The 16,791-nt window shown below is 43.0% G+C and overlaps 1 protein-coding gene across 1 annotated transcript in view; it reads right to left on the bottom strand.

Annotated features, from left to right (window-relative positions):
- Positions 1-4,857: 4,857 nt before the first annotated feature.
- LOC129833235 (glutamate receptor ionotropic, NMDA 2B-like) overlaps positions 4,858-16,791 on the bottom strand; it is a 102,866-nt gene continuing 90,932 nt past the window's right edge. Inside the window, exon 17 of the mRNA XM_055897657.1 lies at positions 4,858-12,746. Coding sequence (XP_055753632.1) covers positions 10,416-12,746 — 2,331 coding nt within the window. The 3' untranslated portion in view covers positions 4,858-10,415. The remainder of the gene's footprint in view (positions 12,747-16,791) is intronic.

Genomic DNA, 16,791 nt, shown 5'->3' with positions numbered 1-16,791 from the left:
ATTTCCTAGCAACCGTAGAACACTGCCTCAATCACTACGGTTCCTGGGAGGAGTGGATGGTGGTGGTGGTGGTGGTGGGGGGGGGGGGGGGGGGGGGCAGGCAGGCAGGCATCGGCATCCCAGCAAGGCCTCCATGCTTAGAGGAAGGAATGGCCTTCTCCAGCAGCAGTGAAAGGCTGGGTGCTGGTTAATGTGTTTGGGTGAGGGTTTACACAGGCCAGGGAACAGGGGCTAAGGGGACCAGAGAAGTCTGATGGACATACTGAGATCATATTTCAAAATCAGTGATATTACAGAATGAGAAGTGAGGAGAGTGATTACCCAAATTATGCTGGTTTGTCTTATGGCTACTCTTTGGTTACCCTCTCTAGATCCCCCACCCAGCGGCCATTACGTGCTGTCCCTGTGACTCATGGTGGGCCTCTGTGCTTTATTACTTATCTCTTCCAGGGAGTCTGAGGTGTCCTTTCTCATGATGTATGGTTTCTACCTTCGATCCCCTGCTGTGACGTCACCGTGACCTTACATCCCTCCTGTGGTTGTCAGGGAAGTGTCGCTAAGCCACAAGGTTGACAGCGTTTGGTTCCATACCATCCGGCTTGTATTACCTTGGTGGGTGCAGAGGCTATGTACAACGAGAGGAAGGTGAGACTATATGCAAATGTTAATTATTTTCAATTCCTGGCCCTTGCTGGAGTATTGTATAAAACCAAACAAAGGATTATGTACCCCCTCTTGCTGCTATTTCAACTACAACTAATTAGTGTTTTATGAAAGAATCTCATAATGATGTAATGCAGGTTTCTCTTCATGAAGGTTAAGTCATGTTAATCATGTAGATTGAAATGTTGTCAACGGTACTTAGAAAGGACATGCTCTGTAATGATTACACATCTACCAGGGCTAGGAGGTCAATCCGTATCAATTCTATTCAATTTAATCATCAAGGTAAAGAGATTCTCCGGTACTTTCGTATACTTTGTATACTTTTGTATACCAGTAATTCTGAAAGTAGCACACGAGCCAAAAGTGGTCCTCGAAAATTGCGTACTACGTCACATACTGTATGTGCAGATATGTGCACCACGTCATTGCTCTCTCGCTAGCGCAAATTTCTTGGGGGTTGGACCACGTGGGAGAAAATGTAGGGAAAAGTGTGCCAGTAAACAGGAAACAGTAAACAGTTGTTTTTCAATAAACAGTTGCTTTCAAGCTAGGGATTTCGTGGCTAATTGTGGTAAGACAGTATTTCTGCTCTTAGATTATGCATGTATGAACTACACATTGACACATCCGGCCCAAAGCGGGAGATTTAAAAGATACTTACCAGTCGCCAATGTTCCAGAGCATGTCTTTAATTGAAACACTCGTGATTTATTTGATCAGTTAAGATACATTAGTCATTATAGTGTGCTTCCCGAACCTGACATAGAGCATGTACCGTTTAACCCCTTATGGCACACGATGGCACTCTGTCATCTCCACCATCAAAACTTTTCACTCAGCAATGGAAATGCTGGCTCTTGTTGCCGCGGCAACCATTTCATTCCCCTCTCCTCCTTAACCCTTTCTCCCTAGCGCTTCCTTTCACCTTCTGTCCTTCACCCTCCCAGTGTTCTATCACTTGTAAATGTCCTTTCACTCCATCTGTTACTCGCTCTCCACATCCCATCCCGCTCTCTCCCTCTTTCTCACGCGATACTAAATCTTCAACCCTATTTTCTCATGTTATTATAACCATAAACTGGTATGACATCCACGCCTATACCTCATCTATCATCAAACCTATTATGTCTACATGCATCTACTGCTATCTACTGTATATCCCACCTTGACTCACCCTCAGCTCTGAGCAAAAAACTGTTTTGCAAATATCAACAAATATTTTGTAAAGGATTAACCGTCATAGCAACAGTCATAAGTTCTTAGGTGTGAATTTGTTTTATTCTTCTCTCTTTATTACCAGTAAAACAGACATCTGCAACAGTATTTTATTTGTTTAATTAACCTTTATTTAACTAGGCAAGTCAGTTAAGAACACATTTTTATTTACAATGACGGCCTAGGAACAGTGGGTTAACTGCCTTGTTCATAACGACAGATTTTGACCTGATCTAACAACCTTTCGGTTACTGGCCCAACACTCTAATCACTAGGCTACCTGCCACCCCCAGCATATTACACACCCAGCTGTTATCTTTGTCTGAATCCTTTCTCTATGTATGTGTTTCTGCATTTAGTGTGTGTGCATGTGTGTGATTTGATCCTCTCTCTCCCTGCAGGAATGTTGTGGTTGTCGGTGTCAATGGAGCTCATGTATGTTGGGCTGCTGTGAATCAGCTGTGTGCTGCTGTCTCTACAGTTGTGTCTAGATGCCTTTTGGCCCTCACAGATCTGGGGACAGCTCCTCAATTCCTACTCTGCAGTCTTCACTATATTAGGAGGTACACACTATGTATAGACACTGCATCACCTGTCCTGGAGCATCATCCAGCCAAATTCTCTCCCAATTCCTATCCAGTGTTAAGTGCTTGTGTGGGTGTATATAGTATACAGTATGTGTGATTAAGCAACCTCAAAACATCTGCCATTTTGCCCAATGCTCATGTACTAAATTGAGCAAATTCACGTTCTCTTAATTCATGTAATACATGTATGTTTGATATTTTATTGTATGAGAAAATTATTTTAACAGTACTATAAAGAATTACTTTTCTTTACTGCCTAAAACCTTTCTCTCTATACCTCTTTCACTCACACTGTTGCTAGGTAACAGTTAATTGTTAAAAGTAGGTACTTGTATTCTAGTGCATTCTGGGATTGTGGGGGTGAGATGTAGTGGAAGTGCAGACAGGCATTGTGAGAAAGAGAAAATAAGGCAACACGTATTGGGGGAGGAAGAAAAAAAGGCATATTCTATATTAATAAAGAGAGTCTGAGACCGACATGTGTTTACAGGATAAGCTAAGAGTTGACATTGAAAAAGCAGCCTGCATTATGGACTTAGAGAGATAGTATTATCACCGCTGTCATCTGTCCTCCTTACCTCTCGTCCCATTTATATTTTCTCTTACCCTTTCTCACGCTCCTCTCATTCTCCATAATCCAGTGGACTCTCATCCATAACTCACAGGTCTACCTCCATTTTATTCCATCCATGCCCCCCCATCCTAATAACTCAAGGTGACACACAATATATGGGGGCCTTGGAGAGAGAGGGAAAGAGCAATAAGGAGTGAGAGAAAGAGCGAGAGAGGGTGAAAGAGGGCAAGAGAGAGGGCAAGAGAGAGCTTTGCCAGTTAGATGGGGTTAAATTAGAGTCCCTGAAAGCTTGGCCTTCAAACAAGCCCTGGATGGGGATTTGCTCTGACTGGATCATTGGCCTCTGCCCTGGCCTCCCAGCCTGTCTACCTGTGTTCCCTCTCCTATATTAACCTCTCTAATCTCTCCCCCTCACTCTCCACCCCTCTACCTTTCTCCCGTCACCTCTGCCTCCCAGACGTCTGAGGGCTTCAAAAAAGTCCTGCTTTTCTCTTGCGCCTTTTTTCTCATGCCTCGCCCCCGCTATCAATCATTTAATAAGTCTTGCTTTCCAACTTGACTGAAAGATTTATAAGAGGGGGAGAGAGAGACATGCTAGAGGAAGCTGATACATGGGGAGATGAGTGTCATGGTGGTTGTAGGTCTGAACAAGAATGGAGGGATGTGTAAACTGACAGACAGAGGGACAGAGATACTGAGAATCATGAGTAAGGTGTACATTCACAGGCATGTGCTTTTGCTCCAAAATAATTATTTGGCTATCCTCATAGGATAACCTTTTTTGGTTCCAGGTAGAACTCTTTGGGGTTCTATGTAGAACCCTCTATGAAAGGGTTCTACATGGAACTCAAAAAGGTTCTACCTGTAACCAAAAGGGTTCTACCCGGAACCAAAAAGGGTTCTTCAAAGGGTTCTCATATGGAGACAGTTGAATAACCCTTCTAGGTTCTAGATAGCACCTTTTTTTCTAAGAGTGTATGTCTCCCATGTACATTCACACAACTATTTCCTAACCATAGTATAATAGAATAATGTCCCTGACAGACTGTTTAGGTTGACTCCATTGGTCCTACTGGGCCCGGGCAAATTACATCTTGAGGTTAGTACATGGGAGACAATCTCTATATGAATAGAGCACAGTAACCTAGCTACAGATTCTCTGGGCTCACACCATGGAGGGCTGCGTGTCTCTCACAGAAAGTAAGGGCACCATGTGGTATTTAAACGTATTAAAATGGAGGAGCGCAGGGTTCCAGAGCCGGTCACAGACTACTAGATCTGGTTGAGCACAGGAGCAACGAGAGCCCTGGGCCTGGACTGTGGTGCTGTGGTCTGTAAGGTGCTGTGGAGCGCCAGCAGTGTGGGTCGCAGTGGAAACCCAGCCGCCCTGCAACTCAAGGTACCATGTGGCCCTGCTTCCTGGGCTGCCACCTCTCACACACGGTCCTAGCTCCTTCCACCTCTGCTGAGCTGAGCTCCCAGACAGAGAGAGAGAGGGAGGAGGAGGGGGAGACAGAGTGAGAGATTGGGTGTAAGGGAGACAGGGAGACTGCAGCCCTGTCCAGTAGACTGAGCAGACAGACTCAGTATGTCTTGCCAGTAAAAGCGATTGAACGTGAGAGACATACACAAGCAGGGAGCAAGGCGGAACTTTACTGGAACATAAATATATCAGGGAAATGGAAAACGAAAGATTGAGGGGGTACAGGGGAGATGACAAATCTTCAAAATGACAGGAGGGAGAGAAAGAAAGAGAGGGAGGGAGGGGTACAGAGCACACAAGGGCAGAGAAAGGAAGACTCATCCCCAAATTCGTGAGATTGGCATTTTTTTAATTAATACTCAACACGTAATTTTTGTTCATCATGTACAAAGAGAAATAAGTCATATTTTAGCACTTATCATTGAAGATATCAGTATTATCCTTATTAGAGGTACCATGATGATTTTTTTGTGCAAATATCCAATGACTTTATTCATTTGTTATTGTGGTTAATTGAATCATTTCCATACAAAAAAAATGAAGGAATGAGTTTAAATGTTTTCTCCAATATTCATATTTACACAATCTGTACAATTCTTTATTTGTATATAATTTTCTGTTTGTATAATGGTGTAAAAATGGTGTAACATTTCAAAGAAAGGGCCACAAAAGGAGAAAATAATGGCCTACAATAATATGTATACAGTTGATACTGTTCATGTTACATTTCACCTACTCATGGTAAATTCAATCAGGATATTCAGCTTCGGTAAAGAAAGATCACAAACCTTGCCCTAAAACGCAGGCTGTCTGTACACACTCTCAGCAATGAATATTTTTTATAAAATACATTTTGCAACAACCCCTTAACCAATGTTACCCACATTACTATAACATTTGTCATGTTATGTATCTTAATCATGAAGACAAAAGAAAACCAAACCGTTGTACATGTTATATGCTCAAATAAACACGCTCCCACAACTGATCAACCATTCAAGCATACACACAAAAACACACACAGTGCACCACTTTCATTCAAAATGAGAGCGCAACAAAAAATGCATAAAGTTGCAATGTTAATCCTTCCAAAACCCATCAATATTCATAAGATGAACTTTTTCTTTAATTTGTCCAAAGCACTCAAGTGAGAATAGGCCTGTAACCAATCACTGTGTTCTCAATGTAATCATTGTAATACTATTACTATCAACGTTTATATTGTTATACAAATTAAATAGTTCAAAAACTGTAAGTCCTTTTCATCAATAGGAAAAATATTATAATAAAAACACAATGAAACCAGTGTTGTTTATTCAACTTTGAAATACAGGAATAAACCAGTGTTGTACATGTAGTGATGTTTGTTATCATATTAGATAGTGTTCCAGCTGGAGTATCCACCCAATAGCATCGGCCTGTTCTACAGTCCACTACCATGGCAGAGCATTTCCTTGCTTTGGCTGATGTGACATTGCATTTTGCTTCATTTAAACAAATGTGTATGTGTACTGACTTGGTTGTGCACAGAGTGTGACTGGGACCACAAGGCCTTGGGGAAATAAACACTGCTTGCTGTTTCTCACTTGCTGGCCGTAGAGTAGTTGTGGTAAAGGGTATGACAGCCTGTATAAAGCAGTATACATTTATTCCACCCTGTCCAATCAGTGAAAAAAACGGTGAAGACCAGGGTGCCATTTTGAAGAAGAGTTCCTGACCATCCTTATCACAATGTAGGCCCGTACATTTAAAGGGATTCTTCCATTCAAGACTAATCAACACACCAGTAGATTCCAACACAAACACTCCAAGGGATCATGCAGTTTATTGCGATGAGTAAAATCAACATGAGGAGTTGCATAAAAAATATGCAAACCCAAACAGAGTGCAGTGAAAACACATCTTTCAATTTCAATTTTCAGAAAAAACCCTCTAGACATGAATGCATTTGAATGAGAAATGCCAAGCTAAAATGATTTCTCCCAAAAAGTTGGAAAATAAACTCATTGAAAGTTACTGATAGCAATAATGCTCAGACAAAAACTAGCAGATAAATAAAAAATGGCTTAGACAACATCTCCTCACACATGCATACCAAACAGTTTGACACACAGTGGAGATTTGATCAAGGATAAATACATCACAAAAGATATCATGTTTTCTCTGACAAGAACCCAAATGAACATAATGACGTCAACTCCTTGCCTTGAATGACTTGATTCACCTTCATTTCTAACCATCTGCACATTATGTTTAGGTGACATGGATGACAAACATTTCATCATTCTATAAAGGGTTGCAGAACTGCATTTCCATTTCAGATGGATCCTTCAATGTGATGAAGCGAACCACTTCCTCTTGACCCCATCTGCACCACCATCCTCTGTTATTATGAGAGCAACACTGGGAAATGTCCAATGTGTTGTGCCCAGTGCTACTGACACGTATCACTGAAGATATCAGTATTATCCTTATTAAAGATACACAGAATGAGGAGGAAGAGCCAGTCCTGCGTAGTGTAGGTCTATCAACACCAGTGCAGTCGGCATCAGATCCCAGTTGAATAAAGGGCAACATAACACAAATGATCTTGCAGTCAATTACTTAATTAATGAGGATTGCTTAAATGAAGGATCACAATATACAGTCTCTATATGCAAAAGCCATCTACTGGTATGTATACATGTAATACTGTATTACATAAATGTATTGATAATTGTGTGTATCCCGTAAAGCATGAAGAGTAGCCTATCTTAAAAGAGAATCTAACACAATTCAAGGGAAACTTAGCAAAGACTCGTATACTAAACTTTCCCCCTTATCACCAAACGTCTACACTAAATGATCCTCAATTTCCAACACTTTACTGAAAATAAGAAAAAGCATATTCTTAAAATAATAATAATATTTATTGGTGAACTTTTATAATTAAGTAAATATGAGATTAAAAGCAAATAAAAGGTTCAATCATATCACTTATCATTATTAATCATATTTGTCTTAACTATATTTTGCATATTTTTGTTTTTGTATTTTTATGTTTTTATGACCGTTTTGTTTATTTCTTAAATTGTTGTAAAACATATTGAACTTTACATCCTGACTTGTCTGCCTACTGTACAAAGGGAAAATAGTTTTAAAATATATTTACAGGGAAAAAGAGAACATACTAATGCTGACATTGATTGATAATAACTCTATTTTCTTTCTCACTCTCTCTTAGTTCTTCCTCTTCTTTTCCGTTGCTTCTTCAAACTTTCTGATACTGGACAACCATCCAAAACATGTGCATATACAAAGTCCAAAGATACCCATCCATTTGTGAATAATTCATGGGGGGTGTTGACTCAGTTTGATTTAAGGCTAACTTGATGGGTTTCATCTTAATAGTATGGAGAGAGAAGTCGGTACTGAATAAATGAATAGATTATCAGCAGGTCTAGGAAAACAGCTGTTGTCACTCAATCATTTCCCCTCCATCTTCCACCTCCATATTACAGAGGTGCAGTCTGATCGTATTGGAAGTAGGAATGACTCAGCGCAATCTACTCCCTCAGCACCTTCAATCTCCATTCAGCACTGAAACACAATTTCCTGCAGCCCTTGAACTCATGACACCTCATACTAATTGAAGACAAACCTTTCAATAAGTGATAGGCTCGTACGCTGTACAATATCTTGTGTCATCAGTCAGTTTCATATGATAAGGCATGTATTTCTGAAAGTCTGAACCCAGGGGGGGTGGAGGTTCAGTGCAATATAGAGGTCTCTGGTTAAAAGTAGTGTCAACATCTGTCAAAGCATACAGCGTGAGCATTCTCAAGATGTCCTCCGTCTAACTGCCTCAGTCTGAGGAGGAATGTCCCTTTTAGAGACATCCTCACGACTTACATTCAGCCTTTGATCAATACCATTACCATTACCACCATTACCATCTTCTTTGGGCAACAACATCTTTTAAGAGGATTTGAGTTAAATTTAGAATTACAGAGCATACGCCTATAATACACATTAAACACTTTGACTGACGTGAAGTAAAACTGCATTCACAATGCTTCTTCAGTGTGTCTCATAAGCCTGTATGGACCTTCCTAACTTCAGAGAGTGAACACAACGGGTTTTACGAGATAAGTGGTGTGTTAAAAAGTGAGCCTAGGAGGCTGCTGGCTGTTTTCTAAGAACCTGAATCCAAAAGGGTTGATCAAATGCTTGTTAGATGAGGCACAGCAGTCTGACAGTATATGTGGTGTTCTTTAGTATGGATGTGTGACAGGTTTATGAAGCACTTCCAATGGTATTGTAATGTCTGTGTAATAATGTCCACATCAAGTTAAGTGTTAGTTATCAAACATGTTATTGTCTTGAAACACACCACAGTCTCTCAGTCTCGCATCTGTAAATAATGACTTGGTTTCAGAGTAGCACGTTTTTCCTTCAAGACAAGTGGATATTGCACACATCTTAACACCTTGTTCATTACGTATCCTGCCGTTACATCACGCCCTGCTGAGCTCTCTGGGGTACACATCATCTGGAGTCCTTTAAGGCTCGTCCTTCCGTCAGTATTTTCAGTCATCTGCTTTATGACAAGACACGTCTTTCACAGTTGTTGACCAACAAAAGTTCAGAAACAGGGTGTGAAATCTCTTGAAACTTCAAACAAAGAAGAACCGTTCAGTACTGTGCAAATGATGTCTTCCAGATCTTTCCGTAACAATTTTAAGAAGTAGCAAATGAATGAATGAGCATGGACTGTATATCATTAAAACAAGAGACCTAATGACTTTTCACTCAGTCCTTCAGGCTTGTTAGTTGAATTAGATAACAAGCTTCCTGCCACCATCGGGCAGACAAAGAAATAACAACAAATATTAAACAGTATTGAAATATTAAAGGAACATAAAACAAACTTAATGTCATAAGCACTTCATAATATCACTTTTGTTAATCACAATGTTAATAACATTATTGTTGTTTTACCCTGTTATTTCAGTAAGAATATCTTTTTTTCATTTATAATTGAATTATCATAGTAAACAAGAGTCAAAGACAGTTGTTTGGGTGTAAGGGAGCAGAACAACTCACTTAGAAAAAAAGGTGCTATCTAGAACCTTAAAGGATTCTTCGGCTGTCCCCATAAAATAACTCTTTGAAGAATCGTTTTTGGTTACAGGTACAACCCTTTAGGTTCCAGGTAGAACCCTTTTGGGTCCCATGTAGAACCTGTTTTACAGAGGGTTCTAAATGGAACCATAAAGGATTCTACCTGGAAACAAAAAGGGTTCTCCTATGGGGACAGCCACATAACCCTTTTGGAACCCTTTTCTCTAAGAGTGTAGAGGCAAAAAGAAGAAGAGTTAGTGCAGGGGGTAAACACGGCCATCGTCTTCCAACAAACTCATTTTCGGTCTTAGAGCTATCATAAACATGAGTCATGAGAACATCTCCTTTCTCTAATAACACTTGACCAGATGGACACTTCACTACTAACTCACATTCCCTTTTCATAATCACTCTGTAGGTGTGACTCTAAGCCATTTGGCTCAAACTTGCAATATCACATTGAGGTGTCACATTTGTGTTCTTTTTGAGTGTGTTGATGGCAACGGCCAAATAAATAATAGAGTTAACATAACCCTACCCACGTGTCACCTCTTGAATTCATTGTTTTATAACAAAATAACAGGGCATGAATGTCCCCATCTTTCCTTCTAACTCACCCTGCTCTCTTCTGTCTAATCTTTTCACCATTCTGTCTTCCCTGACTGTTCTCCTTCCTTGTTAAAAGTGTTGCGGTTGCAATGTGGACAGTGGTGCCTCATCATCCCTGACTTCCCGGGACTAATGCCATCCCTCTCTCCCTCCATGCATCCCCACCCAGTCTCCTCTCTCACACGTCTGACTCTATGCTGGAGAGTTTCTCATACACGTGCCCGTTGCTGCCATTGAACGGGCGCTGTATTGGCCCCACACCCAGCGTGGAGCCGTGGAGATTCCCTCCCAGACACAGCTCCATAGGGAACCTGGGGGCCACGGTGGACATAACGCCAGCAGTGGCAGTCGCTGGCAAGAAAGATGTCACACCCACGGAGCCCCGGAAGTCACTTCGGCTGTTTTTTGGGGGCATCTGCTGCTGCTGCTGCTGTTGCTTTTTCATGTAGTATTGTTTGGCGCCATGCAAGAGACACTGGTCGTCACCAAAGGTTGGAATAAAGGGGTTTTGGTTGACCCTGTCCGGGTAGAGAGATTTGGATAAGGAGTAGGTTCCTCCTCCACCGCCCTCCATCATGGCTCTTTCTCTGTCCCTCATGTCCCTCTCCCCCACTGAGCGGCGGTGAAGGCCCTCACCACCACGGAACAAGCCGAACGGCGAACCTGCTTCTTTGGCCATCTCACCACCGTAGAACAGAGGGTCTCTGTCTCGCTCCTTCTCCCTCTCTGAGCCTCCATGTCTCTCAAATATGTGGGCGAAGGGGCTAACACCCTCCATGTAGCGCTCCTTCTCTTTTAAACTAACGCTTCTGGGGGGAGGCAACATCCCGCCCATTCCTACACCCCCCATGCCCCCACCGCCCCCTCCTAGATCCCCCATGACCCCCCTGACTCCGACTGCCTCCTCTTTCTGAAGGTCTACGAAGGTGTCGCACGAGTGTTGCCGTCGGAGGGGCTTTCCAAAGCCGGCAGACTTCCTACGCTGGGCTTGAGATTGAGGCTGGGCGCCTCCACTTAACCCCACAGCCCCCATTCCTCCGCCTTTCCCACCCCCCATCTGTTCCAAGAGGTGGTTGTTGTCCTCACTGATGTCGTACAGGTTGCCTGTCTTTTTGCAGCCCTCGCAGCGCATGCAGGTGGCAGAGCTGGGACGGCTGTTCCCTCCACCCCCCGAGGATCCACAACTAACCCCTCCACCGTACCCGCCTCCCCTCTCCCCCACCCCACTGCCATGCATCAACATCTGCTTGCCCCCTCCTCCGCTGGCACGGCAGTTTCGACACTCCCAGTCTCCTCCTGCCAACCCCGCCCCTGATGTGCCTCCCCCACTCTTAGACTCTGATTTCTTGGGTTTATTTTGTTTCAGGAAGTCGTCCACTGACACCAAACTGGTACAGTTCCCCCCGCCCCCTCCACCCCCCCCTCCAGGACCGTCTGTCAGATCCACATGTTCCCATTGGGGGACACCATCTTTGGGGCGGAACTGATCCAAATAGAAATCCCTCACACTCTCTTTGTCACGGAACAGGTAGGATGTGCTCCCTGCATTGCCGCCTCCTCCTCTCTTGCGTTCAGAGGCCAGTAGGGGCGGGGAGGAGGAGCGGTGGCCGTGGTAGTGGTGGTAGCCTGTGTGGTAGGGCTTTCTCCGGTAGCCCAGCTCAATCTCATCCAGCTCTCGTCTCGACTTGGCCGAGGCGGGCCTCTTTTTCAGGCTGTCGCGATACTGCTTACGCTTTTTAGCATTGCCCTCCAGGTTCCCGTAGGTGACAGTGTGAGTGGAGATGTCTGAAACGTCTGAACGGATGTTTCCGTCATCCTCTCTGCCCCCTCCCCCACAGTACCTGTCGTGCCCAGGGATGTAACCTGAGCTGGAGGCCCCTCCCTTGAAGGAGAACTTTCCGTACAGGTCTGAAAGTCCCGATTTGAAGCCCGGCCCAGAGGGTGGGTTCTGATTGGCAATCAGGTCAAACTTACTCATGTTCCTGTGGGTCAGGGCAGAGCGTGGCTGGGTGGTAAAGATGGGTGCCACTCCTCCACCTAAACTGTCACAGTCAAACATGCCCCCTTCCAGAGAGCTGTTGCTGCCCAGGCTGTGGGGTCTGTTAAGTGGTGGGCCGCTGAGCCCCAGTGCAGAGCCTCCGTGGTGGTGCAGGTAGTGGTCCTGGTACAGGTTGCTGTCCTTCAGGTGGAGGTTCCCGAACGTCCTCTCCACCTCGTTGATGTAGTCGCTGAACATGTTATCCTCCGGCAAGTACGGAGGCTTGCAGTCCGAGTGACCTGCCAGGCTGCGGCGGTGCTCGGAGATGTCGTAGACGGATGACTCACGGCGGATGAAGTCCAGGGCGCTGTGAGGCGAGCCGTTAACCCCGGACAGGGAGGCCATATTCTTAGCGGTTCGGAGCAGACGCAGGATGTTGGATTGGGTGTTGTTCATGGTGACCGATGGAGAGTCGAGAGCTGAGCTGCTCTTCTCCTCGATCTGAACCCCGTGGATGCAGCTGTAGATGCCCTGTGAGTGAAGAGGGTCATTAAGCAGCATTAGAGGGGGTAAGGGAGAGTCACAAGCAGAATAAAGGAGAACTAAAAATAGGGCTTCTAAGAGTAGACTGAGGAGAATGAGAGGGAAACAGAGACTGATAAATAACACAGGCATGTACATAGCCTACGCAACTGTTGAACATTAGACCATGGAACATGCACTACACATAATATCTACACTACTGGTCAAAAGTTTTAGAACACCTACTCATTCAAGGGTTTTTCTTAATATTTACTATTTTCCACATTGTAGAATAATAGCGAAGACATCAAAACTATGAAATAGCACATATGGAATCATGTAGTAACCAAAAAAGTGTTAAACAAATCAAAATATATTTTATATTTGAGGTTCAAATAGCCACCCTTTGCCTTGATGACAGCTTGGCACACTCTTGCCATTCTCTCAACCAGCTTCACCTGGAATGCTTTTCCAACAGTCTTGAAGGAGTTCCCACTATGCTGAGCACTTGTTGGCTGCTTTTTCTTCACTCTGTGGTCCAACTCATCCCAAACCATCTCAATTTGCTTGAGGTTGGGTGATTGTGGAGGCCAGGTCATCTGATGCAGCACTCCATCACTCTCCTTCTTGGTAAAATATCCCTTACACATCCTGGAGGTGTGTTGGATCATTGTCCTGTTTAAAAACTAATGATAGTCCCACTAAGCCCAAACCAGATGGGATGGCATATCGCTGCAGAATGCTGTGGTAGCCATGATGGTTAAATGTGCCTTGAATTCTAAATAAATCACAGAAAGTGTCATCAGCAAAGCACCCCAACACCATAACACCTCCTCCTCCATGCTTCACTGTGGGAACCACACATGCGAAGATCATCCGTTCACCCACACTGCGTCTCACAAAGACACAGAGGTTGGAACCAAAAATCTAAAATTTGCACTCCAGACCAAAGGACAGATTTCCACCGGTCTAATGTCCATTGCTCGTGTTTCTTGGCCCAAGCAAGTCTCTTCTTCTTATTGGTGTCCTTTGGTAGTGGTTTCTTTGCAGCAATTAAACCATGAAGGCCTGATTCACACAGTCTCCTCTGAACAGTTGATGTTGAGATGTGTCTGCTACTTGAACTCTGTGAAGCATTTATTTGGTCTGGAATCTCTGAGGCTGGTAACTCTAATGAACATATCCTCTGCAGCAGAGGTAACTCTGGGTATTCCATTCCTGTGGCGGTCCTCATGAGAGCCGCTTGTTTCATCATAGTGCTTGATAATTTTTGCGACCACACTTGAAGAAACTTTCAAAGTTCTTGAAATGTTCCGTATTGACTGACCTTCATGTCTTAAAGTAATGATGTACTGTCATTTCTCTTTACTTATTTGAGCTGTTCTTGCCATAATATGGACTTGGTCTTTTACCAAATAGTGCTATCTTCTGTATACCACCCCTACCTTGTCACAACACAACTGATTGGCTCAAACACATTTAAGTAGGAAAGAAATTCCACAAATTAACTTTTAAGAAGGCACACCTGATAATTGAAATGCCATCCAGGTGACTACCTCATGAAGCTGGGTGAGAGAATGCCAAGCGTGTGCAAAGCTGTCATCAAGGCAAAGGGTGGCTATTTGAAGAATCTCAAATATAAAATATATTTTGATTTGTTTTATATTTTGACACTTTTTTGGTTACTACATGATTCCATGTGTGTTATTTCAAAGTTTTGAGGTCTTTACTATTATTCTACAATGTAGAAAATAGTAAAAATAAAGAAAAACCCTTGAATGAGTAGGTTTTCTAAAACTTTGGACCGGTAGTGTAAACAGAGATAAGTAAAGTGTCCACTTCTAGTCTGGATTTGACTCCTTGTTTATTGTTTCTCCAAGAATCTGTATTTTAATGATAAAATACAGATTCACATGGACTGAATGTAATAAATCTAATGTATTTCTACTGTATGTGGGTATATGAGACAGGAGAGCAGGAGAAAGTAGGAGAGAGGAGAGGATGGGGAGATGATTGATAATGACAGAGATGCAGTAAAGCCCTGTGGGTCTCAGCGGTCAATACATTCAATCAATGTGATTAGAATTCAGCTGAACAATACCCCGTGGCAGTTAATAAATACCCCCGGCATCGACTGTAGACCGCCATGCAATAACATAAAACTCCAGAGAGAGGATGAGGCCATGAAACACTGACATAATGATGACAGAAAGACAAACCGTGCTATTTGCATCCTGTGATGTACAATACAATATTCAAATACAAATGGATGGAGAGTGGGGTAAACAAGGTGTGACAGATGGATGAGTGGGATCAAATCAATCTGACCCAATGATTTTTAAAACATTTTGTCTGGGAAATGACAGCAGAGGTAATAGGAACCTTTGGCTGTCATTAAAGGTCAAAGGTGTATTGGTCAATGGAAATGATTCCTTAACAGGGTCATTTTCATGTCTTCTGTCTTCTCTCAGCCTTGATGCCATGACAACCATGATGCCAACCTTGTTCCCTGTCAACTCTTTCATCACGTTTAACATCTCCCCCTTTCAACTGTTAGTCATTGGTTGTCTCTGTGGTACTGTATCTCTTACTCCTCCTTCTGCCTCTTTGCTTCATCAATGTGCCCTCCATTGCTCCGTTTTAATGTGGCCATGAGCCTGCCATACCACTATTCTCCCCAGTGGTGTGTAATAAAAACATTGACCAAGAAGAAATATAAAATAATGTATTTTTTGTCTCTCTGTGTTTTCATACTTTTCCATCAATTCGCAAGAGGCTGAATGCGAAACAGCTCCCCTCTGTATGTGTATGTGTAGGTCATCTACAGTATCTGATGCTGTCTGGTCATAAAGAGTATGACATTGTTGCCGCCCTTAGCATTGAATGCAATGGAAGCCAGCGAGCATTTTCCTCCCTTGATAAAAAACAACAACATATAAAATAATAGCCAATCAGGGTTGAGTGAGCTCAACTGTGAATGGTCCTGGGGCACCAAAACAAAGTGTCAAGGGAAGCCAGTTTGGATTTGGCTTCACTCCTGTCACATCTTATCAAGAGAAATACGTCATTGACAGAAACAACTTGAATTGTTGCATCTCGTTGTGTTGTTGTCCTCCGGTGGCTAGCTAGCAAGCTAAAATTGTCCCTTTTCTAAACTAGCCATGGATGGAGATAGGGATTTGGACTTGTGGTTTTACTTAATCTCTGTACTGGACAACGATATAACGGCGATTCTGATCCAACCATAAATTCATACATTGTTGTGCCCCTGAACTGAGGATGGAAGTTCAATATGTAGCTAGACGTAGTAGGCTAATGTTAACTAGTTAACGTTGCCCATGAAAGGAAGTTGGGCTAGCGAGCAAGCATTTTAGCCAGGTAGCCTAGGACAACAAAAACTACAAGTGTGTACTGTAAGTCATTGACTGTTTCGTCAATATGAAAGAGAGGAGGGTGGCATTGGCGTTTCTCTACACACACAAATCTGAATTGTGGACAGCCACATCATATTTAGCTTCTGTTGATTGGACTAAATATTTTTGGTATCTTTTAGTTGTCACTGTATTAGACTAAGCAGAGGTGATTTGATGGTGTTGAAATGTTGAAGTTGAAATGGTGCTGGAATAGTGGAGGCAGCTCCTGTTTTCTTTGTGACTTGCAGTAACTCTCTGTGGTTCTAAATCAACAGTTGTTTTGCAGTCCGAAAATGTTCGAAAACATTAACTTGTTTGACCATGCTGCAGGTCATGTAGCTTTTTGTTACATTCAATATGTTTTGTGGACTTCACAGGACAGATGTTGCTCTCTGGTTTTGTGATGAAACAAAGGTGTGTTTGAAATTATTCTGCCACCGTGTTTTATTATTGTCTCGGTTTAGGCCTATATCAGAGTGGCAAGGCATATGAACTAACAAGCTATAGAGCAAATGCAATTATCACAACACATAGGTTGTAATATGGCTTTTTTTTCTGTCTTGGCTTCCCCAGGGATTTTACCCACAAACCGCTACTGACTCTCCCATATTCTCTGTGACATGCCGTCCTTGTGTTTACTC

The sequence above is a fragment of the Salvelinus fontinalis genome, chromosome 34, assembly GCF_029448725.1.
Source record: "Salvelinus fontinalis isolate EN_2023a chromosome 34, ASM2944872v1, whole genome shotgun sequence".
In the NCBI taxonomy this organism is placed as follows: domain Eukaryota; kingdom Metazoa; phylum Chordata; class Actinopteri; order Salmoniformes; family Salmonidae; genus Salvelinus; species Salvelinus fontinalis.
The sequence above is the reverse complement of the archived record's forward strand: the minus strand, read 5'-3'. Positions and strand labels throughout refer to the sequence as shown.